General features: G+C 36.3%; 1 protein-coding gene across 2 annotated transcripts in view; it reads left to right on the top strand.

Annotated features, from left to right (window-relative positions):
• FAM169A (family with sequence similarity 169 member A) overlaps positions 1 to 22,173 on the top strand; it is a 49,014-nt gene extending 26,841 nt beyond the window's left edge. For both annotated transcript variants that reach the window (XM_088023348.1, XM_028114432.2), the window contains 7 exons: positions 9,845 to 9,973; positions 10,500 to 10,612; positions 13,386 to 13,425; positions 13,918 to 14,068; positions 17,299 to 17,455; positions 20,408 to 20,611; positions 21,544 to 22,173. In XM_088023348.1, the coding sequence (XP_087879474.1) occupies positions 9,845 to 9,973; positions 10,500 to 10,612; positions 13,386 to 13,425; positions 13,918 to 14,068; positions 17,299 to 17,455; positions 20,408 to 20,611; positions 21,544 to 22,092 (1,343 nt within the window). In that variant the 3' untranslated portion in view covers positions 22,093 to 22,173. The remainder of the gene's footprint in view (positions 1 to 9,844; positions 9,974 to 10,499; positions 10,613 to 13,385; positions 13,426 to 13,917; positions 14,069 to 17,298; positions 17,456 to 20,407; positions 20,612 to 21,543) is intronic.
• Positions 22,174 to 26,417: the final 4,244 nt, after the last annotated feature.

The following is a 26,417-nucleotide window of genomic DNA, read 5'->3' as shown; positions in this document are numbered from 1 at the left end:
CCATATATTTTTCTTTCTTTTTTTAAGGATTTTATTTATTTATTTGACAGAGAGCACAAATGGGGGGGATGGCAGAGGGAAAAGGAGAAGCAGGTTCCCCCCTGAGCAGGGAACCTGACACAAGGCTCAATCCCAGGACCCTGGGATCATGTTCTGAGCTGAAGGCAGACACTTAACCCACTGAGCCACCCAGGTTCCCCTCCCCATATATTTTTTAGACTTTTCGTTTCTGAGAGAGAGCGAGGGAGAGAGAGAAAGTGTGCATGCATACACGTGTACAAGGGGCGGGGGCGGGGCTGAGGCTGAGGGAGAGAGGGAACCTTAAGCAGGCTCCATGCCCAGCCCAGAGCCTGATGCGGGGCTCGATCTCAAGACCCTGAGGTCATGACCTGAGCCAAAATCAAGAGTTGAGTGCTTAACCAACTGAGCCACCCAGGCATCCCTCTTAGACTTATAAAGCATATTTATATATCCTCCAACAATATGTCATATTGTTTAACATATTTAAAAACTGGGGCACTGGGTGGCTCAGTTAAGTGTCTGCCTTTGGCTCAGGTTATATCCCGGGGTCTTGGGATTGAGCCCCTGTGTCAGGCTTCCTGCTCCGTGGGGATCCTGCTTCTCCCTCACCTTATGCAACCCCTCCCCACTTGTGTGCTCTCTCGCAAATATATAGATAAAATCTTTAAAAGAATTATATTTAAATGATATATACTGTGTGAATTCTGCAGTTTGATTTGTATATTTATGTTTATGAGAATCGTGTGGATTCACATAGCTCTGTTCGTTTTCAGTGCTGTTTAGTATTCCATTGTATGAATATACCTTGTGATATTTAAAAACTTGGTGGATTTATATTTGCATTTATAAATGTAAATCCCAAACTACTGGTTTTCTCTTAGTGAAGGAAGATTTAATCCTGGAAGGTAATTTACTTGAAAACTTTATTAAAATAGAATTTACCATTGATTTTAGTCTAACTGGAAATGTTTATTTCCACTGAAAATATATTTTTGTTCTAAGTTTGCTCCCCTTTTTTAATGTCAGAAATCCAGAAAACAAGAACCAAGTGTTGCGTGCCCATCTTGAATCATAGTTTCTGTGTACATACATACATGAGAATGGAATGAACCCTGTATACAACTGGATAATCTGAAAATGGCTTTCCCCTTAAAATCTAATTATAGCTTTACTGAATTTGGGAAGGAATGTAAACACACCCACTGTAGGTAGAATCTCTTAATACTTACTCTTTTCTAGGGTGCCCAGGTGGCTTAGTCAGTTGGGCAGCTGCCTTTGGCTCGGCTCATGATCTCAGGGTCCTGGGATTGAGCCTTGTGTCAGGCTTTTTACCCCGTGGGGAGCCTGTTCCTCCCTCTACCCCTCCCCCCTGCTTGTGTGCACATGCGCCCGCTCTCTCAAATAAATAAAAAAATCTTTTAAAAAAAATACTCTTTTCTAATTCTAATGATAAATTGAATGCCAAATGAATTACTATTTTTGCATAGTCTGTGTGGGTTTTAGCTCCACTGATCCTTCAGGTTAGGCAGGAGATTGCCCGATAATGTTTTATTGGTCTCATTTGTATTATTTTGTGAATAAGACTCTTTGAAGTGTGAAAATAAAGGAATTTATTGAAAATAGAAAATTATAGGGATGCCTGGGTGGCTCAGTTGGTTAAGCGACTGCCTTCAGCTCAGGTCATGATCCTGGAGTCCCTGGATCGAGTCCCACATCGGGCTCCCTGCTCAGCAGTGAGTCTGCTTCTCCCTCTGACTCTCCCCCCTCTCATGTGCGCGCGCTCTCTCTCAAATTAATAAATAAAATCTTAAAAAAAAAGAAAAAAATAGAAAATTTTAGACTTATGTGGCATCTCCATTTTCTGTTTCTTGCTTTCTGTCTTGTACAATGTTTATTATACTTGAAGAACTTGGATTTCCATTTGATTTTCTCTTACAACTTAATTAGTAGTTTTTTTTAAAGATTTTATTTATTCATGAGAGACAGAGAGAGAGAGGCAGAGGGAGAAGCAGGCTCCCCAAGGGGCAGGGAGCCCGATGTGGGACTCGATCCCAGGACCCGGGAATCATGACCCGAGCCAAAGGCAGACGCCCAACCATCTGAACCACCCAGGCACCCCTAATTAGTAGTTCTTGAGGCTGCTAGATATCCAGTATTCTTTGATGACCTTTACTTGTTTCCATGAATATTTTTAATGATTTAGGAAAGATTATGGTGTTGTACATTGTAAGCTTTAAAAAGATAATTTATTCATTCCCCAAATAGGTAACGAGTGCCATGTATGGATGGCTTGGCCTCAGGTTTGAGTAGATGATTAGCTAACTGTAAGAAGTTGATTTACAGAGTACTATCATGTACCAATACCTAAAGACGTGGAATGAATAAGGTCTCATGAATCTTACCCATTTGGAATTTATCCTGATGTACCATATGAGGTACAGGTCCGACTTTATTTTACCTGACAGGTATATGGTTTATATTATTTGTTGAATAATTTATCTTCTACACTGATTTGCATTTATATCTATATCAGGTCAGCAAACAGTGGTCCACTGATCTGCTCTTTTTGTAAACAAAGATATTGAAACACACCTGTGTTCATCCACTTATATATTGCCTGTGGCTTCTTTTGCACTAAAATGTCAGAGTTGGTTAGTTATGACAGTACCCATATAGTCTGTAAGCCTAAAATCCTTACTGTCTGCCCCTTTAAGAAAAAGTTCCCAAATTCTTTTTTTTCAAAAATTTTTATTGTTATGTTAATCACCATACATTACATCATTAGTTTTTGAAAAAGTTTCCAAATTCTTAATCTAGATCATACATTAAATTTGTATATGTATATGTGTATATTCCTTTTTTTTCTCAAGATTTTATTCATTTGAGAGGGAGGGAGAGAGAGAGCATGCAAGCTCAGGAGCAGTGGGGAGGGGGGCATGGGGAGGGAGAAGCAGACTACACTGAGCCGACACGGGGCTCATCCCAGGAATCCGGGATCATGACCTGAGCTGAAGGCAGACGCTTAACCAACTGAGCCACCCGGGCGCTCTGTTTATGTATATTTCTTATTTGCCAATTTATTTTTATTAATCTTTTAAGTTCCAGTACCTCACTCTTATATTTATTTTAGCTTTTGGTTATCTAAAAGGACTAGTCTTCTCCCCCATTTCATATTTCTGACCTTGCTTGTTTTCCTGTATAGACTTCAGAATCCACTTACTAGATTAAAAAAAAGTTTTGTTGTGATTTTATTGGAATTACTTTTAAACTTATATATTAGCCCCTAATATAAGATCCACCAAAAAACTATTAGAACCAATAGGAGTGCTTCAGTCAGTGGAGTATGTGACTCTTGATACTGGGGTTGAAAGTTTGGGCCCCATGTTGGGTCTAGAGACAATTTAAAAATAAAATCTTAAAAAAGAAATCTCTTAGAACTGATAAATGCATTCAGTGAAGTTGCAGGATGCAAAATCAATGTGCAGGTATCTATTGTATTTCTATACACTAATAATGAAGCAGCAGAAAGAGCAAATAAAACAATCCCATTTATAATTGCACCACAAATAATAAAATATCTAGGAATAAATCTGACCAAAGGGGTGAAAAAGACCTGTACTCTGAAAACTTATAAACACTGATGAAAGAAATTGAAGATGGCACAAAGAAATGTAAAGACATTCGATGCTCATGGATTGGAAGAAAAATATGTTAAAATGTCCATACTATCTAAAGCAATCTACAGATTTAAATGCAATTCCCATCAAAATACCGACAGCATTTTTCACAGGAAAACAATCTGAAAGGTTGTATGGAACCACAAAAGACCTCGAATGGCCAAAGCAATCTTGGAAAAGAAAAACAAAACTGGAGGTATCACAATTCCAGACTTCAAGTTACATTACAAAGCTGTAGTAATCCAAAGAGTATGGTACTGGCACCAAAATAGACACATAGATCAGTGAAACAGAATATAAAGCCTGGAAATAAACCCACAACTTATGGTCAGTTAATCTTTGACAAAGGAGGCAAGAACATGCAATGGGAGAGAAACAGTCTCTTCAACAGATAGTATTGGAAAAATTGGACATCAACATGCAAAGGAATGAAACTGTACCACTTTTGTACATTGTACACTCAAAGTGGACCAAGGACCTAAATGTGAGACCTGAAACCATAGAAATCCTATAAGAGAACACAGGAGGTAATTTCTCTGATGTTGGATTTAGCAACATCCTTCTAGATCTGTCTCGTGAAGCAGTGGAAACAAAAGCAAAAATAAATTATTGGGACTGCATCAAAATAAAAAGCTTTTGCACAGCATAGGAAACAACCAACAAAACGAAAAGAAAACCTACAGAATGGGAGAAGATATTTGCAAATGACATCTGTTATACAACTTAACACAAAAAAACACAATCCAGTTAAAAATGGGCAGAGGACATGAACAGACATTTCTCCAAAGAAGACATGCAGATGGCCAACAGACACATGAAAAGATGCTGAATATCGCTCATCATCAGGGAAATGCAAATCAAAACTACAATGAGATATCACTTGTCAGAATGGCTAAAATAAAAAACTCAAGGGTTGGCGAAGATGTGGAGAAAAAGTAACCTGCTTGCACTGTTGGTGGGAATGCAAACTAGCGCAGACACTGTGGAAAACTGGAGGTTCCTCAAAAAATTAAAATAGAACTATCCGGGGCATATTGCTGAAAGCAAAGAGGCAAACTAAATAATGCTTTATAGTGTTTATGGACATAGATCTAAGTATGAAACCGTGGACAGGAAGGATATGCAACAACTTCAGGAACACCGTTGTCTCTGGGGAGAAAAGGAGAAAGGGCAATGGGATCAGGGAGGGGTCTGAAGAGAACATCGACTGTATCTACAAGGTTTTATTTAGTTCTCCCTAGAACTAAATTAAAACAGTATGGCAAAACTTTAATAATTGTTAATCTGGATAATGAATACATTGACACTAGGATACTATTCTTTTTTTTTTCCTGTATGTATAAGCATATAAAACATGTCTCACGTTTTTTGGTTTTAGTTTCCATACCTGTTAAAAAGGGAGAAGCTGGAGAAAACAAGCACGATAGGCACATTGAGTTGTTTGTCTGAATTTAATGACTAAAACAGGGGGGAATGCCTTACGTAGTCAGTATGAGGTCCAAAAGGAGCACTTTAGGAAAGGTGACTAGAGTTGAAGCTTCCAATTCAGATTTGTCTGTTCCACAAGAAAGAACATCTACCAGCTAAGCAGCACTGGCTATTCCTTAACAAGTTGTGGAACTGGTTAAGGAATAGCCTTCTACTTACTAACATTGTACATGCAGCACTAAGACATTTACCCTTGCAGTAAAATTCTTTTAAAGCCTAAGCTTTACAATATGGACCCTACACTTTTCTACAGATATTCCCTAATGCTAAATGTCTCCAAACTATTTTAACATTCTCTGCCTCATAGAACCTTTTCACAGCCATTTATTTAGCACATTCATTCTGTGCAAAGAACTAGACAGAGTGCTGTTGTAGAAGAAATAGTCATGGAATTTGTGCACAAGGAACTCAAGAGTCTAAGCTGGTGTTAAAATGAAAACCTAAAAGAGATAGATTATAAAGTAGAACACACTTTAAGGAGCTTAAGAGCACTATAGGGAAAGCACCATAAGATTTAGAGGAGGAAAGATGTACTTTTGTTGGTAGAGATCACGCAAGGCTTCCAGTCTGGGCCCTAACAAAGAAGCAGATTCTCTAAAACTCAAGAAAATGAACTCTGGAGTTACTAGAAATTTAGTGTTGTGGCTAGGTACAAAATTAATACATAAGTAAGTCAGTATGTTTCATGTATATAACCACTAGTTAGAAGAAATAAAGTAAGGGAACGCAATATTTATAATGGCAACAAAAGAGATAAAATTCCTGAATGTATACATTTTTTCCAATGTTAATTCTAAGAACTCTGTGGAGAATATGTAAATGCTAACTGGTTTGAACAAAATCATACAATTATTATACAATTATATTGTTGGACAGAAAATAAGATAATGGTGTCAATTCTCTAGAAGCTAATATGTGAGGGTTTTTTTTTTTACATTTTTAAAAGTTTTAATTCCAGTGCTCATCAGCATAAGTGTACTCTTTTAATTATTTTTATTTTTAAAGATTTTATTTTTAAGTGATCTCTATACGCCCAATGTGGGGCTTGCACTTAAACCCTGAGATGAAGAGTCACATGCTCTACTGACTGAGCTAGCCAGGTGCCCCAAGATAAGTGTACTCTTAATCCCCACCTGTTTCACCCATCCCCCTGTCCACCTCCCCTCTGGTAACCATCTGATCTCTATACTTAAGAGTCTATTTTTCAGTTTGTCTATTTTTTCTCCTTTGTTTCCTTAAATTCCATATATGAGTGAAATCATATGGTATTTCTCTCTCTGACTGACTGACTTTGCTTAGCATTCTACCCTCTAGATCCATCCATGTTGTTGCAAATGGCAAGGTTTCATTCTTTTTGATGGATAAGTAATATGACATGGTATATACATGCCACATCTTTATCCATTGATCTGTCATTGGATACTTGGGCTGCTTCCATATCTTGGCTAATTGTAAATAATGCTGCAGTAAACATGGGCATGCATATATCCTTTTAAATTAGTGTTTTCATATTCTTTGGGTAAATACCCAGTAGTGCAGTTACTAGATCATAAGGTTGTTCTATTTTTATTTTATTTTATTTTTATAAAGATTTTACTTATTTGTCAGAGAGTGCACACAAGCAGGGGGAGCGGTAGGCAGAGGGAGAAGGAGAAGCAGGCTCCCCACTGAGCAGGGATCCCAGTGTGGGGCTCGATCCCAGGACCCTGGGATCATGACCTGAGCCGAAGGCAGACACTTAGCTGACTGAGCCACCCAGGTGTCCCAATTTTTAAAGATTTTATTTTTAAGTAATCTCCACAACCAATGTAGGGCTCAAACATACAACCCCAAGATCAAGAGTTGCATGCTCTACTGACTAAGCCAGCCAGGTGCCCCTAGTTTGCTTTTTTATTTTAGAATTTTTCAAGTTTTTTGGGTGCTATAATACATATAACATATTACTTATCATTTGAACTATTTGTAGATGTGCAATTCAGTGGCATTAGTCACATTCATTCTCTGTTATGAATTTGCCTATTCTAGGTACCTTATAGAAGTGGAATCATACAATATTTGTTCTATGTGTGTCTTATTTCACTTAGCATGGTATTTAAGAATCATCCATGTTGTAGCATATATAAAAATTTCTTTCCTGGGGTGCGTGGGTGGCTCAGTTGGTTAAGTGGCTGACTTTTTTTTTTTTTGAAGATTTATTTATTTGAGAAAGAGAGTGTGTGCACGCATAGAGAGCAGGGAGGAGCAGAGGGAGAGGGAGAGAGAAACCCAAGCAGATTCTACCCTGAGCGTGGAGCCCTATATGCAGCTTGATGTCACACAACCTGAGCCAGAACCAAGAGTCGGACACTCAACTGACTGAGCCACCCAGGCACCCCACAGCTGACTCTTGATTTTGGCTCCTGTCACAGTCTTGGGGTTGTGGGATCAAGCCCTGTGTCTGGATCCTTGCTCAGTGGGGAGTCTGCTTGAAAATTCTCTCACTCCCTCTGCCCCTCCCCCTACTCGTCCATGCACGTTCTCTCTCTCATATCTTCAAAAAAATCCTTTCCTTTTTATGGTGTGTATTTTTATTGTGTGTACATGTTACATTTCATTCATTCATCCATTCATCTTCTGATGGATGGACAGTTGGGTTCTTTCTACCTTTTGGCTATTGTGAACAATGTTGCCATGGGCACTGGTGTACAGATAACTGTTCGAGTCCCTGCTTTCTGTTCTTTTGGCTCTATAGCTGAGAGTGGAATTGCTGAGTTATATGGTAATTCTGTGTTGAACTTCTTGAGGAATTGCCAAACTGTTTTCCACAGAGGCTGCATCATTTTGTTTAATGTGTTTTTAAACTTTATATAAATGACATCATTTGTACATATACTAACTTGTTTTTTTACTGATCTTTTTAATAGATTTATCATTGTTAATATATAGCTGTAATTTGTTGTAGCTTCTGCGTAGTATTTTATTGTATACATTTTATAATTTATTCATGTATCCGTTAATGATGGGCTCTTAGGTTGAACTCCCCACCCCTGTTTAAAAACAGCCCTGTAATGAATATTATAGAAGTCTTCTTGTGCATATGTGTACGTCATTAGGGTATATACCCGGTAGTAGAATTGGAGCATACAATATGTCTTTTCAGCTTTACTAACTATTGCAAAATTATTCTCACACGAGAAAGTGGGAGTTTCCATTTTCCTTATTCTTTGGATGCTTGGGTTATCAGATGGGTGTGAAAATGGTATCTAGTTGTTTCATCTTGCATTTCCCTGGCAGCTAGTGAGGTTTGCTGTCTTTACCTTTGTTAAGTGACCTTCCAAGTTTCATTATATGTACATTTCCTTTTCATAGCATCTGCCAGTTTCTTTTTGGGATCATTTTATCTTGCAATTTTAGGATTTTTTAATATGCTGAGAATACTAATCTTTTTTGTTTTATTCTGAAAATCTCCTAATCTCTGCCTTTATGGTATCTTTTTAGTATAAAACTATGCAGCCCAGATTTAATTTCAATTTAATTAAAATTATACATTCATTTCTTCAGTAGCCACATGTGGCTAGTGGCTACTGTATTGGACACTGCTGATACAGGACATTTCCATCATTGTAGAAAGTTCTGTTGCACAGTTCCTGATAGAAAGTTTTACTTTTTTTTTATTTTTATTTTTTTAAAGATTTTATTTCTTTGACAGAGAGAGACACAGTGGGGGAGGGAACACAAAAGCAGGGGGAGTGGGAGAGGGAGAAGCAGGCTCCCTGCCGAGCAGAGAGCCACATGCGGGGCTCGATCCCAGGACCCTGAGATCATGACCTGAGCCGAAGGCAGACGCTTAACGACTGAGCCACCCAGGCGCCCCCTGATAGAAATTTTAAACTTTAACAAGTTTATCATAATATTTCATTATGGATTGTGATTTTGTGTCTTTCATGAGAAATCTTTTAGCACCTTTATGTCCGGGAGGTATTCTCTTACGTTTTCTTTTAAACAGTTTGCTTTTCTTAGTAGGTCTTAGAATCCATCTGGAATTTAATTTTGTGAATGGTGTTGATGTGAGCTCAGGATCTGACTTTATTTTCTTCTATATGGATTTTTGTTCTAGCATTATTATTTTGATAGTGGGTCTACTCTACACTGAGATGTAATGCCTCCTCTGTCATTTGCCAGGTTTTTAGTGTATGTGTGCTTCTCTTCTGGTGGGCTTTTTTCCCCTGGTATTTTAACTTTTCTTTTTCCTTTTCTTCTTTCCATATCCTTTCTTAACCCTTTTTTCTCCATTTTGAAGTTGGGGTCAAGTTTTGACAAATTCCCCTAAAAAATAAACTTGTTGGGTATTTGTTTAGAATTGCATGGAATTTACCAAATAATTGGTGAGAATTGGTGGTTTTATACTATTGAGTCTAATAATCATTTTATTCTAATTTTATGCCCCTTGGTAATAATTAGTAATTTTTTCCTTAAAGGTGAAGCACATCTTTTAATAGGATTTTTTTTTGTTTGTTCATGTTAAAATTTTCATTAATGAGACTGATGTGTATTTGAGTTGCATTGGTGTTATCCTAGCCCCGTTAAGTGATTTGGGCAGCTTACTGTCTATCTTCTTTTCTGTTTTCTAAAACAGTTGATATTTGGGATTTCTAGAAAATTCTGAATGTATTTTTCAGCTTGCAAGCAGTACTTTGAAAAGTATCCGGGAGACCATGAACTCCTTTGGGAGGTTGAAGGTGTTGGACACTGGTACCAGCGAATACCAGTCACCAGAGCATTACAGAGAGAAACACTTAAAATTTCAGGTAAGAATTATAGGTTTCAAGTTGGAACACATGTCAAGCTTAAAGAGCAGAGCCTTTTAATGTTTGTGTCTCTTAGTCCAGAGTTATAGTATATTGTAATGTGACCTCTCTAGTAACAGATCCTCTTTTCTAAAGTTTGAATTTTTGTTATGTATTAACATTTGAGTCACTAAGAATAAGAGGACCTAGAATTATAATAGCCCAGCAGAATCTAACATTCTAGGAATTGGTGGGTAAGAAGGAAACACAAATACCTAGTCAGCATAGACTAGGCGTCAAGGAATTAAAGAGTAGTCCCTGGTTTCATGCATCTTTCCTCAAAGTCACTAAATACAGATAACTAATACTTTATAATTGCAACGTTTCATTATAACATATTGGTTAAGGAGATATTCCACACCTAGATTTTCCGCACCCTTCTGTTCAGGATGCTATTCAGGACTTTTGGGCAAATCAGGACAAACCATGTTACAATTAAAACCAAATACTGATTGGGTTACAATTTTTAAAATTCTTCTGTACACAGCAGTTTCTCAAAATGAAGCTAAAAGACCTATGTGTGGAGAGTATGGTCTTTCATCTGTTCCAGAATATGAAGCAGAAACTGAAGACAATCAGTCTAGTGAGATGCAGCTAACTGTAGGTACACTGTATGTTTATTGTAGGAAATAATTTTTCTGTTCTTTAAACTAGATTCAGCTAATATTTAATTTTGTAAATGTTAAAGTTTATTCATCAAGTTTTACATAATTTTAAAATTTTTACTGTGTTAGTTTTCTTGGTATCTCCTGTTAATGGCTTACTAAGGACTTAATTTTCTTTGAAAAATAATTTGGAATCACACAAAATAATATAGAAGAAAATAAAAATCTGTAATCCCACTACCCCAGATATAGCAACTGTTAACATTTTTGTATTTGTATTTTATATATATTATAAAACATGTATCTGTATACATTTTTGTTTTCTGTTGTGCTGCTTCTGTTTTTCCTCCATTAACATAATATTATAAGCATTTTCCATGGCATTATTGTTTTAAAACATTGTTAAATAGCAGTGTACTATTCTATGTAAATACCATTGTTTATTTCTTTAACATACTATACTTAAGTTTTTTGCATAAGTGACCCAGCAGTGAACACATTTATACATGCATCTTTTTGCCTATGTAATTCTTTCATTGCACTGATAAATTTCTAGAGGTGAAATTAGGAATAGGTCAAAGGTTATGAAGTTATTGTGGAAAGTTTGAGTCTATCTATGCTAGGTCTTTGTAGAATGTAATGCACTTTTAAAGTACTAGGTAAACCTTTCAGGGACAAGTGCTTTGGGGAATTACTTGTGCCTCTTATTCCTGACTTAATTAGCGTGAATGTTGACTGAACTTTTTGGAAACCTTTTTAAGGATAATATAAATCATATAATTACTTTTAAGGAGTTAGATTTTTTTGTTTTTATTTTTTTCTACATTTGGAACCAAACTAAATGGTAAGCCTGGGTTTGATTATATTGTGATCCAAATTCCTCAGATATACTTAAATTTATTTAGTATTGGTCCTACATCATAAAATCGGGGAATGTAGAAAAAAATCTTTTCCCAAAATGTGGTGAGAGCAATGATTTACCTTAATGATAAGCCAAATAATTTTAAATGAGCTGTGTAAATGAGAATATATATTAAACCATGTCATAAGATTGGCAGCATAAATTCAGTTTTCTTTCATTATAGAAATTCATGTTCTTCAAATTACTTTAAGATTTTAATTAGTTCAAGGAAAATATTTCTCACATTAAACTATTTTATCTTTTTATTGCTAACCAAATGGGAAAATGGTTTTGTTTGTGTATTTTAACCACATTGTTTTTAGCTTTACTGCGGTATAATTGACAAAAATTGTACAACTTGATGTTTTGAGATAAACTGAAACAATCACTATATGATTTATTCTAGGTGATGATGGTATTTCTACTTGCTTTTTCCTATTTTGTGACATAAAACATTACATGTACTTCTCTTACACTCTTTGAACCTTTTTTAATTGATTTCTTTTGTGTGTTACCTTGTCTAGTTCAACTACAGGCTTCTTGAAGACAGGATTTTTATCTTATCTGTCACAGTTTATCCTTGTTTGTGTCCTCTCAGTAGACCTTCTTAAAGTCTCTGTGCCTGTTGTGTTGTAGGGTTTCATTAAGTGTGTGATGAATGAATGAATAGTAGTTTATGTAATAGATACTGTGGCAAGCACTGGATGTACAAAGATATGGTTCTTACAAGCATGGGAGAAGTAGATGGTCCATTATTGGAAACATAAAATAAACTACAGTATTATAATTCCCTTAATAGAGCAAATAGCAAGTGTTTGAAGGTACGTAGCAGAGTATGAGTAACTCTACCCCAGGAGTGGAATAGGTGAGGTAGCAACCAAGCTGACTTGCAAAGGGCAGGTGTGAGTTTTGTGACAAGGGTTAGGGCATTCCAAATGCTAGCCTGTGGAAAAAAAAAACAAAACCAAAACCAAACAGGTGTGAAAGAAAATGGCATGTTTGATATGTAAGAGGCATTTGGTTTTGAAGAGGTTGTGAATTTATATTCTAGGCAGTGATAAACCATTAAAGGTTTTGTTTCTGGCTTTTTTTAAAGCAAAAGAGTAGCACCATTTGTGATTTGGAAGCATCTCTGTCATCAGATTGGAGGGGATTATAGAGCATGTGATTAGAGCAAGGGGTACCAGGGATGAGGCTCTCGGAGTAATTCACATTAAAGATGAAAAAGGCCTAAACGAAAGCATCGGTAATACGAAGGAGGGGGCAGTTTTGGGAGATTCTTCAGTCAGAATTGACAGGCTTTCCAGTTCACTGAATGAAGGTTAAGAAGAAATCATTACTGACTTACAGGTTTTTGGCCAGAATGGCTGACTGAACTGTTATTGCCATTAACCAAGACAGAGAATAATACAAGTTCAGTTTGGAACAGGTTGGTTGTGAAATTAGATGGAGTCCATATTTCCTTTAAAAAAGAGCTTTGGAAATCAGGAAAGAAGTTGGGGAGATTAAATTGTCTATCTGGATTCATCAGCAAATAGATGTTGAAGTAAAGGTAGTAGATAAAATTACACAGGGAGAGGGTACGGACAGAGAAGAGGGGCTTGCCCAGGACAGGACACTAGGAACCTCCAGTGAGTTGCCTGTAACATATGAGATGGATTGGTAAGGGCTCAGCCTCAGGATGAACTGAGGCTGTAACAGCACCTTTTAATTTCTTCAGTAAATTTCCTTGAATGGTGACTAGTGAATACCAAAAGTACTATTTGAAAAATGTTTCACAAGATTTTCTTTGACACTGACTAAAGTAGATTCATAGGGAGAAAAAACGATCTAAAACTTTTGGTTTTAATCTGTATTTCTATTTTAGATTGACTCTCTAAAAGATGCCTTTGCAAGTACTTCTGAAGGTAAGAAATTGAGCTAATCTACCAGTATGTGAGATGCTTAGAATTTAGGGGTGGGAGATGTCTCTTAGAGTAAGTGAACACTCATCCCACTCTAAGATCTAGAGCTGAGTTACAACGCCACCACTACTGGTCTTGCTGTGTGAACAGAGTAAGCTATCACACCTCTTTTTTCCTCATTTCCTTAACCTGTAAAATAGGGAGAGTGATGTCTGCCTTGTTTATGTCCCGAGAGTATTGGGAGAAAATATAAGTGAAAATGCAAAAATACATTGCAGAGCTCAGGGCAATATGAAAATGGGAGGGATGAATAATGTGAAGTTATTCCATAATTTAGAAAAAAAGACTGACAATTGTTTTTTGGCCTGATAGAAAGAAATGTGTAATTGTGGGAATATATGTAAGCTAGCATAGTTCTTAGATTTCTGTGTATTGTAACAGATAATCCTTTCAGGATCATACTGAATTAATTGTAGTTCTGCTGTTTTTTCTCAGGTCATGATAAAACACCAGTTTCCACTCGTACTCGAAGTAGTCATCTGAAGCGGCCAAAGATTGGGAAGCGGTTTCAGGATTCTGAATTTAGTAGTTCTCAAGGAGAAGATGAAAAAACGTCCCAGACTTCACCTACAGCTTCAATAAACAAGTAAAGTATTGGTTATTTTACTCTCATTATTTTGTTATTCTTACTTCCATATTTTTGTAAAGGTTTTATTTAATTGAGAGAGAGAGCACAAGCGGGGAGGGGCAGAGAGAGAGGGAGAAGCAGACTCCCCGCTAAGTAGGGAGCCTGATCCCATGATTCTGGGATCATGATCTGAGCCGAAGTTAGACTTAACCAACTGAGCCACCCAGGTGCCCCTTCTTATTTTCATGTTACTAGTATTTAGTATTTAAGATGGAAGTTGTTATTATATATTGTTTGTGTAGCACATATCCTTGGTGTAAGAGTTTGTATTTGAATTCTTCTACAGGATTACTGATTGTACTCACTTTGACATATTACAGGGAGAAGTTGCTAGTAAGAGAGTAAAATAAATCCACAATTTAATCTCTCATGTTTGAAAATCCAAGAGAATATTCTAGTGATTATATTATCCCAACTTTGACAGTAGCTATAATTTTTAGTAATGCTGAGGTTTAGTCAATTTTTTAAAAACCCTAAGTTTTATTGTATAATGGATTCATTTTACTGGGTTACTGGATATAACACAAATTAGCAATAACCATAAGTGGTTCAGTCCCATCCTCTAGGAACTTAATAGCCAGCTGAATCAGTAGAACACTGGGGTCAAATCCTTATCCTCTATCTTCCTGGGAACCTTAAAGAAAGCAAGATTTCAAATTTTATAGTAAAACTAGACTTTTTTGTCATAATAGCCCTACCAGTTGTTCCTGAGTTAACCATTCATTGGTTTGCTGTTTTATCTGTGAAATTATTTTACTCAAGTAGAAAATTTTGTAGCTATGCTAATGTAATTATGTAAATAATTTTAAATTTGGATAATTGTGTAATTATGTAAATTCTATTTTAGTGAAAAATTCATGTTAAAGGCAAATATAACTATTTAAATATTTAAATCTAGTAATGTGAAAGATAAGAGGTTGGATAATTAGCTTTCCTCCTGTGTAACATTTTGATGTAATACCCTTTTTAGAAGGGAATATAACAGTGCATTTATATTGAACATCCCAGAATTATTGTAGGATTTTGTTTTTCTGTTTTTCTTTTTTTAAAGATTTTATTTATTTATTTGACAGAGAGAGACATAGCGAGAGAGGGAACACAAGCAGGGGGAGTGGGAGAGGGAGAAGCAGACTTCCCGCCGAGCAGGGAGCCCGATGCGGGGCTCGATTCCAGGACCCTGGGATCATGACCTGAGCTGAAGGCAGACGCTTAACGACTGAGCCACCCAGGCGCCCCCTGTTTTTCATAAATAGAACGGTAACAGTAAGACTACATGCTTGAATGCTTACTCAGCTATTATGAAGAACAAAATTTCATCTTTGCCCTTGAAGAATTGACTGCCTGGTGGTTTCTAATTCGCTAGCTATACCTGTGACACAGGTTAAGAACACTGCAAGGTAGATTGTGATGGTACAATAATAGAAGTGCAAAGTGGTGTAGATGCAGAGTAGAGATTTGATTGAATCTAATTGAGGGGATAGAGAGATTAAGCATTTGGGCCAGGGCTTGAAAGAGAAGATGAAACTCAACAAGCAGAGTCGAGAGAGAAGATGTTCTAGTCGGGGGAGTCCACAAACTATGGTCTGTAGATCAAATCTGACCCACTACCTATTGTAAATAAAACTTTATTGTAACACTTCCATATCTTAGATGTTTGTATGGTTGCTTTTGCATTACAATGGCAGAGTTGAGTAGTTGTTCAGAGACCATATGGCCCATAAAACCTAAAGGAATAGTTTGTTGACCCCTGATGTATACGAGGGTTGTCCAGAGAACTTACTGTGATGATGAAAATGTACTTTATGTGCCCTGCCTAAGACGGCAGCCCTACTTAGTATGCCCATTGAACACTTCAAGTATGGCCAGTGCAGCTTACGAACTGACTTTTTAATTTCATTTAATTTTAATTAATGTAAATCATGACACGTGTTATGGCTACTGTATTACACCGTGCAGATATAGCATGAGCAAAGGCAAAAAGCAAAGAGGAATATTAATAAGGATAACTGATGTGTAATGTAAATGTTACCATCTAGCAGGAAATAAAAATATGAGAGTCTAGGTCCCAGGCCACAGGCATTGTAGCAGCATGAGTGACTCATTGAAGTATTTGGCAATATGATGAGCAAGACGACCTCCATTGCCTGGTGGATGAGGCCCAGCAAGATAACTCATGCGGGGGGAGCAAGTAGCCATACTGTGAGCAGCCCCATGAGGAGGTACCATGTGACAACAGTCCCCAAGGAATTGGGCCCTCAGTCTATTAGCCTGCATGAAGAGCTGAATGCTGCCAGCAACCACATGAGTGAGAGCTTGGGATGGTTGCAGGGAGCACTGCCAATTGGACCTTCAGACGAGACTGCATCCCCAGTAGCTGGGTTGATTGCAACTCCATGAGACCTTGAGCCAGAGATCCCTAGGTAAGCCACACCTGGATTCCTAACCCACAGAAACAAGATAATAAATGTTTGATGATTTCAGGTGTTAAAAAATACAGATATAGATATATATGAGGGTCTGGTCATGTTAGGCTTTGTAAGGAGATACACTTTATTCTCTAAGTTGTAGAGAACCATCAGAATTTGCTGAGCTGGACTGTCACAGGTGCAGATGGGTATATTATAAACAGAGCTCTCACAGCTTTACTAAAGAATGATGTACTGCAAGTTCAAAGATGAGTTGGGACAAAGTTACGGTGGTCCAGAGAGAGTTGGGGCCTGAAGGAGCGCCATGAAAATGGGAACAGAAAATTAGGGATATGTTTGAAAGGCATTTTGGAGGTAGAACAAAACTGTATCATTTATTGTCCAAACTGGTATCTTTGAGAATGAAAGGGGCATTATTAGTGATTATGGCAACGCTGGGACAAAAGCTATGAACTGGACTGTCTCAGGTAACTTGGGATGTGTATTCATTCTAATAGAATGAGAGCCAATGAGATACGGTTAGAGTAAAAGAAGAATCTAGCTTACATGTTTGAGGAGATGTGTGTTACTACTCAAACTAGAGAATAAGGTAGGAAAGAGGGCAAGTTTGTAAGAAGAGGAGATTGGTTTTGGACCTGTAAGATTGGAACTTGTTGACTGAACAACACTTGGTGGATTCTCTAAAGTGTTACCTTATTAACACAATCCTAAAGTTTTATATTCATCCTTAATAAAACAAGTAAGAGTGGTTTTCTTTCCTAGATTGGAATCTACTGCACGCACATCAGAGAGCTCAGAAGAATTCCTGGAAGAAGAACCTGAACAAAGTGTGATTGAATTTGAGGACGAAAGTAGTGATAAGGATGCTCGGCCTGCACCAGAAACCCAACCACGTGTGGAAAAGCAAGATGGCGAAAGGGTATATGAGATCCCACTTTATTATTAAATAAAGTAATTGAAAGTAAACTAAATTTTAACTTTCTTAATCATAAATTGTTAGAAAAATCTGTTGACTCTTTTAGAGTCATAGTAGAAATTGTGTTTAATGCTAAAAAGCATATCTCTGTACTAGCAAGGTCAGGTCCTGGAGTTGGGGAGAGGATAAAGTTACAAGTATCGTTTCATGTTTCAAACTGAATTTTTAAAAGTTTGACTTACAGCACAGGTAAAACTGAGGATGTTTAGGTAGTAAGATCCCTCTGTATATTAAAGTATAAATTAATTTGAGAGAGTAAACATACTTAAGTGACAAATTATATGAGTATGAGGTGTACCTTATAGAACGAGTTAGAATGCCATAAGGTCAATAAAGCCTCGTTTGCACCTGTATCTTGGTTAGAAGGATACAACTCATCATTCAAAATATATATTTGATTACAATTGATTATATATTCCTGGAAAAATAACTAAATTCATTTTTTTTAATTTTTAAAATTTTTTAAAGATTTTATTTATTTGGCAGAGAGATGCAGAGAGGCAGGCAGAGGGAGAGGGAGAAGCAGGCTTCCCGCCGAGCGGGGAGCCTGATGCGGGGCTCGATACCAGGACCCTGGGATCATGACCTGAGCCGAAGGCAGCCGCTTAACCGACTGAGCCACCCAGGTGCCCCAAATTCAATTTTTTTTTTTTAAATAGTAGAAAACAAATGGGAAAATCCTTCGTGACCAAGTAAATTCTTTATTTGGCCTGATTTCTGCAGCTCTTCCAGTATTTGTCCTTACCTTTTTTTTTTCCTTCTTCTTTTTCTTTAGTGTCTTCCATCTTTGGCTCTCAGAGAGTCCTTATTTCTTCTGTCCTAGGTGCTTAAGATTCTTTAAAAGTCTTTTACATGTTTGCCAAGTCCAGCCAGCATCCAAACAAGTGAAACTACATTATCAATTTTACTTTCTTAACTTATTCCAGTTTAGCTCCTGCTTTCTCTATTTCATGAAACTGTATTTTTTTTTATAGAGACACGGAGAGAGAGGGAACACAAGCAGGGAGTGGGAGAGGGAAAAGCAGGCTTCCTACTGAGCAGAGAGCCTGATACGGGACTCGATCCCAGGACCCTGGGATCATGACCTGAGCCGAAGGCAGACGCTCAAGGACTGAGCCACCCAGGTGCCCCGAAACTGTATTTTTAAGTGGCATTTTTTTTTTTTTTTTGGTAAAAAATTTGGACAGCAAAGCACATGTTTAAAAATGTGCCTCCAGACATTTATGGGGATATATATTTGTTATTTTTCTTTTGAAAACTTGACTATGCTGTATGTACTTAAGGTAATGGGTTTCATTTGTTCAGCAATACATTGGGCACATACTCTTGTAGGGTACCAGTGACACTTGAATTCACTTCAGTGGTTTTCATCACCTAGATTGACAACTGTGTCTTCCTTAATATTCTCTAGGCCCTTATAACGTAAGCTTTATAACACCACTGTATTTTGGTTTCTTGGTTTTCCTTTGAAAAGTTTTGTTTTTGTTTTATTTATTATTTGACTACTGTGCTTCCTCCTTTTTCCCCTTTATTTGTGGACATTCTAGAAGACTCAGTTCTTGACTTTCTGCTCTTGGTTCATGTTCTTTCTGTGAAAATGTACCAATCTAATGGTTGAACTCTCATGTCTGTGGGTATGACCAGTAACTCTAGACTGTGAATATTGTTTGAGACTGTAATGCCACAGTATTACTTGTCGTCTGAATGTTCTATGTAGACTACGTATTTTATCATCTTAAATTCAACATAATCTCTATTCTTTCTTACCACTTCTGTATTGAGCCTTTTTTCCTGTTGGTTTTTTTTTTCTTTTTTTTTAATCTTCTATTCCCAAACGTAAAATTTGAAGGACAGGTTTTTCTCATCTGTTGCTTCTGACTTTTAGTTAATTACTAACATTCTGGTTTTTTTTTAAGCTTTTGCTATGTTTTTCTCACTTCTTTTCAGCATTTTTTCCTACCCTAGTTGATCCTTTTATGAGCTTTATCATAATTACCTTCTGTATGCAGTCTACTTTCTGTATACTCTTTGGCCAGATAAATTTTTCTAAGTCCCTGATTTCCGTATCCCTGTGACTTTAGGGATCCTACATCATCCATACCAACCTATTTCTGAGCCCTTGAGTGCATCATTTTCTAATTTTTATAATGGTAATAAAATGCCCTCTATTAGAATGTCAATAAGATTCATTAGAACTATTAAACATTAAATAGAAGTATTTTACATTGATAAACATCGGCAGAAGAGTTTCAGAATTGGAAGTTTGTGTTATCAGCTAACTGATACTTCCGTATTTAATGTGATAGAAGGAGTAGAATTGTTCAAAAAATGACCCAAAGTTTACTGGACAGTGAGCTGAGACTGAGGGCTTTCTTCTTCCAGCAGGAAGTTGTATCCAAACTCAGCTTCCCACAAGACAGGTAGTGCTTCCTCCCCCTGGCAGGGTAACCCGTAACTTCCCACAGGCCCCAAGGATTCCAAGTGCTGATCAGCTGGTGTTCTGGAAAGAGCTGGTCTCAAATCTAGAGTCTTTGGTGCCTTTTTACTGAAAAGCTTGCACTCCTGATGGCCCCATAAGGAAGAACAAGAAGGGGACAGGGTGTCTTCACTGCCTCTCAGACCTCTACTGCGTCTACAGAGCATCATGGTCTTTCTGCTGTCTCCACGAGAACAGAGGGAGTTTGGGTTACTTGTGCGTTCTTTTCTTTTACTGACCCTGCCTGAAAAATTTCCTCTTTTCTCAGTAAGACTACTACTCCTTAACTCATGCCCTGCAATGTGGTAGACTTTATCTTGAGTCCTGGTGTATGAAAGGTGGAGACTGAGAATGGACCCACCTTGCATGACAAATAAATTAGCTTATAATTGTGTTATTTTTTTCCCCCAATGATGTAGGAATCTGAATTAGAGCCTATGAATGGTGAGATAATGGATGATACTCTTAAAACCTCACTTATAACTGAGGAGGAGGACTCCACCAGTGAAGTTTTAGATGAAGAAATAAAATTGCAGTCTCTCAATTCCAGCGAAGACTCTACTACTCTTGTTCCACTGGTGGTAGAATCTTCAAAACCCCCTGACACTGTTGCACAGGATAAGGTAAGAGGGAAATAACTTAATTTTTTGTAGTCAAACTGTTCCAGTGTTGGTGACATGGAAGGGGCATCATAGTATATATATTTTCCTCCCCCTTAATATATATATATATATATATATATATATATATGGTTTTTCAGGAAAATTAATTCTACATTCATTGCTATGCTAGATTAGGTATTCTAAGAAAATGTAATCAGCAATATTCCATAAATTCACATCTTTGTAACCTTATAATACATACCCGGTTTCTGGTAACAAAATGAGTTTTATTTTGTAGATTTAGAGAAATGCTTAGACAAATAGATAAAGCATTATTTACCAGATACTTGAATACCTATTGCTTATGTAGTCTATGATGAGTACAGTCATTTTAATTTAATTACAGAGACAGATTAGATTAATGGGAAAAACCTGATATTTTTAAAAGAAATTTCATTTTTACTTTCAAATACTCCAATTTAAGGCTGAAAAACATTGTATAGCATTATTTTATTAGTGTCTCAAATAATGAATAAAATCTGCATTGCCCTTAACTATCATCTAATGAAATTGTAGTCAAACTTAGTGGGGTGGCACAGTGTCAAGCCCCAAAGGACTCTTGGTTCTGGCTCCAGTAATACCAAGAAACTAAAAACATTTAGTTGATTCCTGGTTTTAAAGAACCTTGATAAAGAAGTTTAGAATGTTCTAAGTACTTTTTGAGGTAAAATAATTACTTTTATTATATCTTTAAAGCAAGAACCAGGTTATCACGTAAGACAGTTTTGAAATAATTGACTTGTATTCAGAACATTCAGAATATGTACAGCTGATTAACGAAAGTAATGAGTACCGAATTCTTGAAAATGCAGTTCATTGTCATTGCATATTAGTGTGTAATTTATATAAGAATTATACTGCGAAAGTTTGTTCACCAGGTTTTTTATTTTTAGACCTCACATATAACTGACTCAGAAATGTTGCTGGATGAAGGCCCATCTGATGAAAAGGGGCACACTGAAGAGAAACTGCCGCTAGTTTCAAGAAAGAAAGCACATTTTGGGAGTTCAGACAATGTTGCTACTATCCCAAATGAAGAACGATCTGACAGTGGTTTTCCAAACTCTGTGATAGCTGAATTTTCTGAGGAATCAATCTCTGAAAATTTATCACCCAACACTACTTCTTCATTGGAAGACCAGGGTGATGAGGGGGTACCTGAGCCCCAGGAAACATCTACAGCTCTTTCTCAGAGCTCTTTGATAGAAGTTGAACTTGAAGATGTGCCATTTTCACAGAACGCGGGACAGAAGAACCAGTCAGAGGAGCAGTCTGAAGCATCTTCTGAGCAACTGGATCAGCTTACGCAGTCAACAGAAAAAACTGTGGATAGCAGCTCAGAGGAAATAGAAGTGGAAGTGCCTGTGGTAGACAGGCGGAATTTAAGAAGAAAGGCCAAAGGGCATAAAGGACCTGCTAAGAAGAAAGCCAAGCTGACATGAATGAAGAAGATATGCAGATGATAAACCCTCCTCTTTGTAACATTATTGTTGTTTTTAAAATATGGTGATTAATAAATGGCATGGGGCACAGGGCAAAAATTCCAAAACTTCACTTTGAACTTATTTATGATGCCGGTTTTCCGTCCCCCTTAGGACCTAGGATTCACCATTCTTTTTAATTTTTCGGGCTATTTTGTGTAAATACAATTTTTTTTTATTTTTATTAACCATGTTTCGACTTTGGGAAACCAGATCATACTATATTTTCTTTAGCAATTGGGGACATATGGCCATTAAAATTTGAGAAAATATAAATTAAACTGAAAGTAGTAGGCTTTACATTACTTGTTAAGGATCACAGAAATCTTTTATACTATGGATTTTAATAGTAAACTTGGTGAGGGTTCTAGAAGTTTTATCTTAAAAATCAAAACTAATCACTTTTTAAAATGTAGGCATGTCTAAACAAAAATGTCAGTAAATGAAAATATACTTCAACTAAATGAGAGCACAAATAGAAATTTATGGTGAAAGGTTTATGAAGGTAGTATTTTGGCCTCTGAATTCTTAGTTGTGTAGATGCAGTTTCTTCCTCTGACTTCAGTGTCTGAGGAAAGGTGTAAAATCTGTTTCCACCTCAGTCTCTATAACATCTAATATTTACAGTACTGCTAGGGATTTAACTCTGGCAAGTAGGCACTAATTATAAAATATCATTTGAAGCTGGGGACTATTACCTTTTGTCCTCATCCAATTAACATGTATACTTAAGAAGTGTGAGAGCCCTTCCTAAGGCTTCTCAATCCTGCCACTGCCTTTACTCTAGAAATCATATATTCTCCTCAGCTTTCATCCACTTCCCTAACTCAGAGTGATTCCTGCCAAAAGATCTGCTGCCTGTCTGCCAGCTTATGCCCTTGGCATCTGTATCTGGGTAGGTTGGGACTGTGCCCCACAGTCTTAGATCTAGACAGCAGGAATAAATCTGCTCAAGGAGCTGTAGTTCAAAGAGCTTGGCTCAAATTGGAGGCTTTGGTTGTTGCTCTGGTCTTGCGCACTCTTAATTTGTTCTGTGAGGACAGGTTACAAGCTAGCCTATGTGTATACATTGTGGTACTAGGCCTTTGCCTAGGAAAACTTAAATTCTCTTAATTTTTATATAATAATCTATTTTAAAATGAACAGAATGGTTATTCTTAGAATCCAAAGAGAATCTTAAAACAGTCCTACTCTTTGGAAGTATTGTGTGTACTCAGATTTGCAGTTAATTTGGAGAATGCTTTGAGACCATTAAGATTGTTTTTAAAACAGCTTGGTCCTTATAATGAAAGAATCACGTTATGACTTTGTGTCATTATTTGAGGTGCTAAGGATTGATGTCAAAGGTTTATCCAGTCTACAGTCAGGTGGTGTCATTAAATTTTATTTTGGAATGTTGATATTTTAGGTCTAATAAGCTAAGTTAAAATGTTTAAGCAGGCAAAACAGCAGACCCTCCTATTCATGTAAAATTTTGAATACTTGTATCCCCTACATTTTCCTTAATTATTGGTCAGAGGCAAGCCAGATGATTTCACTTCAAATGAAAATTAAAGCACTTTGGCCATTTGTTTTAGCAACAAATGCTGATTAATTGAAAAAATAAATATGACTGGTACATCTATCACGTTTATGCTGTTTTATAGATTTTGTGAGAAACTTTACTACTGCAATTAGGGAAATAAAGATATGAGGATTTAGTAAATTCTTAATCGTTCCATTTTTAATTTCTTAAAATAGATTTCAAAACCTAATACTTAGATATTTTACTTTTTTACTTGGATTGTTCATTGTTCTCTTGAGAATACTTTCTTTAGAAGGGTGTGGTTTAAGACTGAGGTCACTGACAACTCTTGATATGTGAATATAGTTGCTGAGTTCACAAAACATGTTTAGTTATTCATATATAATAGGACTAACAGTATAAACTCGTACTTGTTAAACTTGTTTGGTTTATTCTTAAACAGCAAGAGCATTTTAAGCAGTTTCAGAACTTTATGCTTAGCATACAAGAAAACTTTTATTACGTATTATCTCTGACCGAAAATGTTATTTTGGGGGGTTTGTAGATGGTAGAGAAAGCTAGGTAACATAGAAAAACCTTACTTTCATGTTCGGTAACACGTTCATGTTCAGTAATGAGTTCTGTACTCAATGAGTATAGAATTTATAACAGAACTTACCCTCAATAAGGAATCTAAATAAAACTAATCAGATACTTAGTTTTTTGCAAGGCATTAGAAAAACTTGAAAATTATAGAGGACTGAAATCGGATTTCAGCCAGCCAGTCTAGTTGAGTGTCTAATCACATTCTATAGTCCTTTGTGAACTGCTTTTTTCTGTTGAGAAGTTTTATTTCTGGAAAAGGATTTTACTTCAGTTTGTGTAAATATGTGTATATTTCCTTGTGTAATATAAAACATAGATATTAACAAAATTTTAGTTCTACTTTCAAGTTTAAATTATCCAGTTGCTAGACATCACAGAAATATATTTAACAATTTATTATAAAGCTCCTCTAAACTTTTTAAAGGTGAGAGGATCTATTATGATTTTTTATAAAATCAAATAGCATGACAGAATGTCAGTCTTCTACTTAAAATGTCTATATTCACGGTGTTTCCATTCACTGCAGAGAATAAATATGGCAAGGATAACACTACTAGTGATTAACGGTTCACTTTTAGCTGACCAGAACACTACCTAAAATTGTTTCAGTGACTTTAGAAAGTATCTTGAAGGTTTGTGATTACATCAAATTGAGTCTTTACCTAGTATCTAAGTATCTGCTCTTATGTACTGCTTTACCCTTAGGGATTACCTTCTAAGGTTTGGTCACACCAGCAAACTGATACAGATCTTGATGTAAATACAGAATTTATACTAACATTACTCATCTGTGTAACAGCATTTTAGAAATTTCTGCTTTGTATGTCCACTAGTAGCTAATCTGGTGTTTAAAGTCCAGTCTTCCATGGATGTGATTAGTTACAAATGTTATGCTTCTGTTGGCATACTTAATATAAACCTTTCTTTGTAGAAGATAATTTGCTTATTTTGGGTTCTAAAAAATAAGCAGACTGAGTTCTGTGGGGTTATGCTTACCTCTAGTCTATTTTTTTCACCTTCCAAATCTTAAAGTCATTCACACATTCCCTGTTTCTATTAGTGGCAAAATCAGTTGTTAAAATATAATTGTAAGAAAGGTTCAGCTTCTGTCATCCTGAAGTAATTGTATCATACTGGATAGTCATTTCAAAGAAACTAGCCTTTCTTTACTAAGTGTGTATGTGTTCTAAAACTTCTAGGTTTATAGAACTTAGAAAAGATGTTACGTTATTCAGAATAAAGTCTTACTGAGGTACTCAAGTTTTCTTGGTAGGTTTTTTTCCTTTTTTTAAGTTTAAAAGTAGTATGTTTTGTGATTGTTTCTTGGCCTGTGTTTTGATATTCTTTCCCTTTTCCCTACTTTAATTGATGAAGATGTGTTTAGATATTGAATTTGTTTAGACATTAAATGATTTTGTTAAAGGCACAATTAATCACACTGGTTGTACTTTCAAGACAGACTTTAAAAATAAACAGAATTTAAAACCATTAATGTGATTATAGATTAATGTAATATTATGGACGCCTTAAAGCTCAAAGTTACAAACAATTCAGATCACAAAAGTGCTTTGACCAAGTTAAAAGCCTAAAACATGACCTTTTTTATATTATCCAAGTAACTGCAAACAAATTTAAGGGCATCAGTGCATTCTTTTTCTTTTTAATAAAACAATTTTACCTGGAATTAAATTTGTAACCATTCTAAAAATATGAAAGCATAAACATTTTGGTGTATTTTTTTCTATATATGTTTGGAGTAAAAATACAGTTCCAAGTATTATTATACATGATTGAGAGGAAAAAAATGTTTAAAGTATGAATTCACCAACTTTCTGTATGTGAAGACATAAAGGTGAAAAGATTTATCTAAATCCTTCTGAACTCTAGTGTAGTGTGCCTTCTCTCTTCTGTACTTCTAGTAGAGTGTAAATACTTAATAAACAAATGCTACGATGTGTTAATGCAACATTTCTTAGGATTAATGAAAATGAGGTGGAAGAAACTTGAAGTAAGGTCTCATTTCGTAGTTTAGGCTCTATATTTAAGTGTGCACAGACCTTTATGATAAAAGGTGTTTTCAACTACACTGGTTTTTCCAGTAACAATAGGTCTGCATTGCTGAGTATCCACTACTTAATGCAGATATGGACCAAGATATTTCTATAAATGCTTTTTA

Source organism: Eumetopias jubatus, unplaced genomic scaffold (genome assembly GCF_037043125.1).
Source record: "Eumetopias jubatus isolate StellerSeaLion01/CBP00866 unplaced genomic scaffold, mEumJub1_p1.0 scaffold_5, whole genome shotgun sequence".
Taxonomy (NCBI): domain Eukaryota; kingdom Metazoa; phylum Chordata; class Mammalia; order Carnivora; family Otariidae; genus Eumetopias; species Eumetopias jubatus.
Note: the sequence above shows the minus strand (reverse complement) of the source record. Positions and strands in the feature narration are given on the sequence as shown.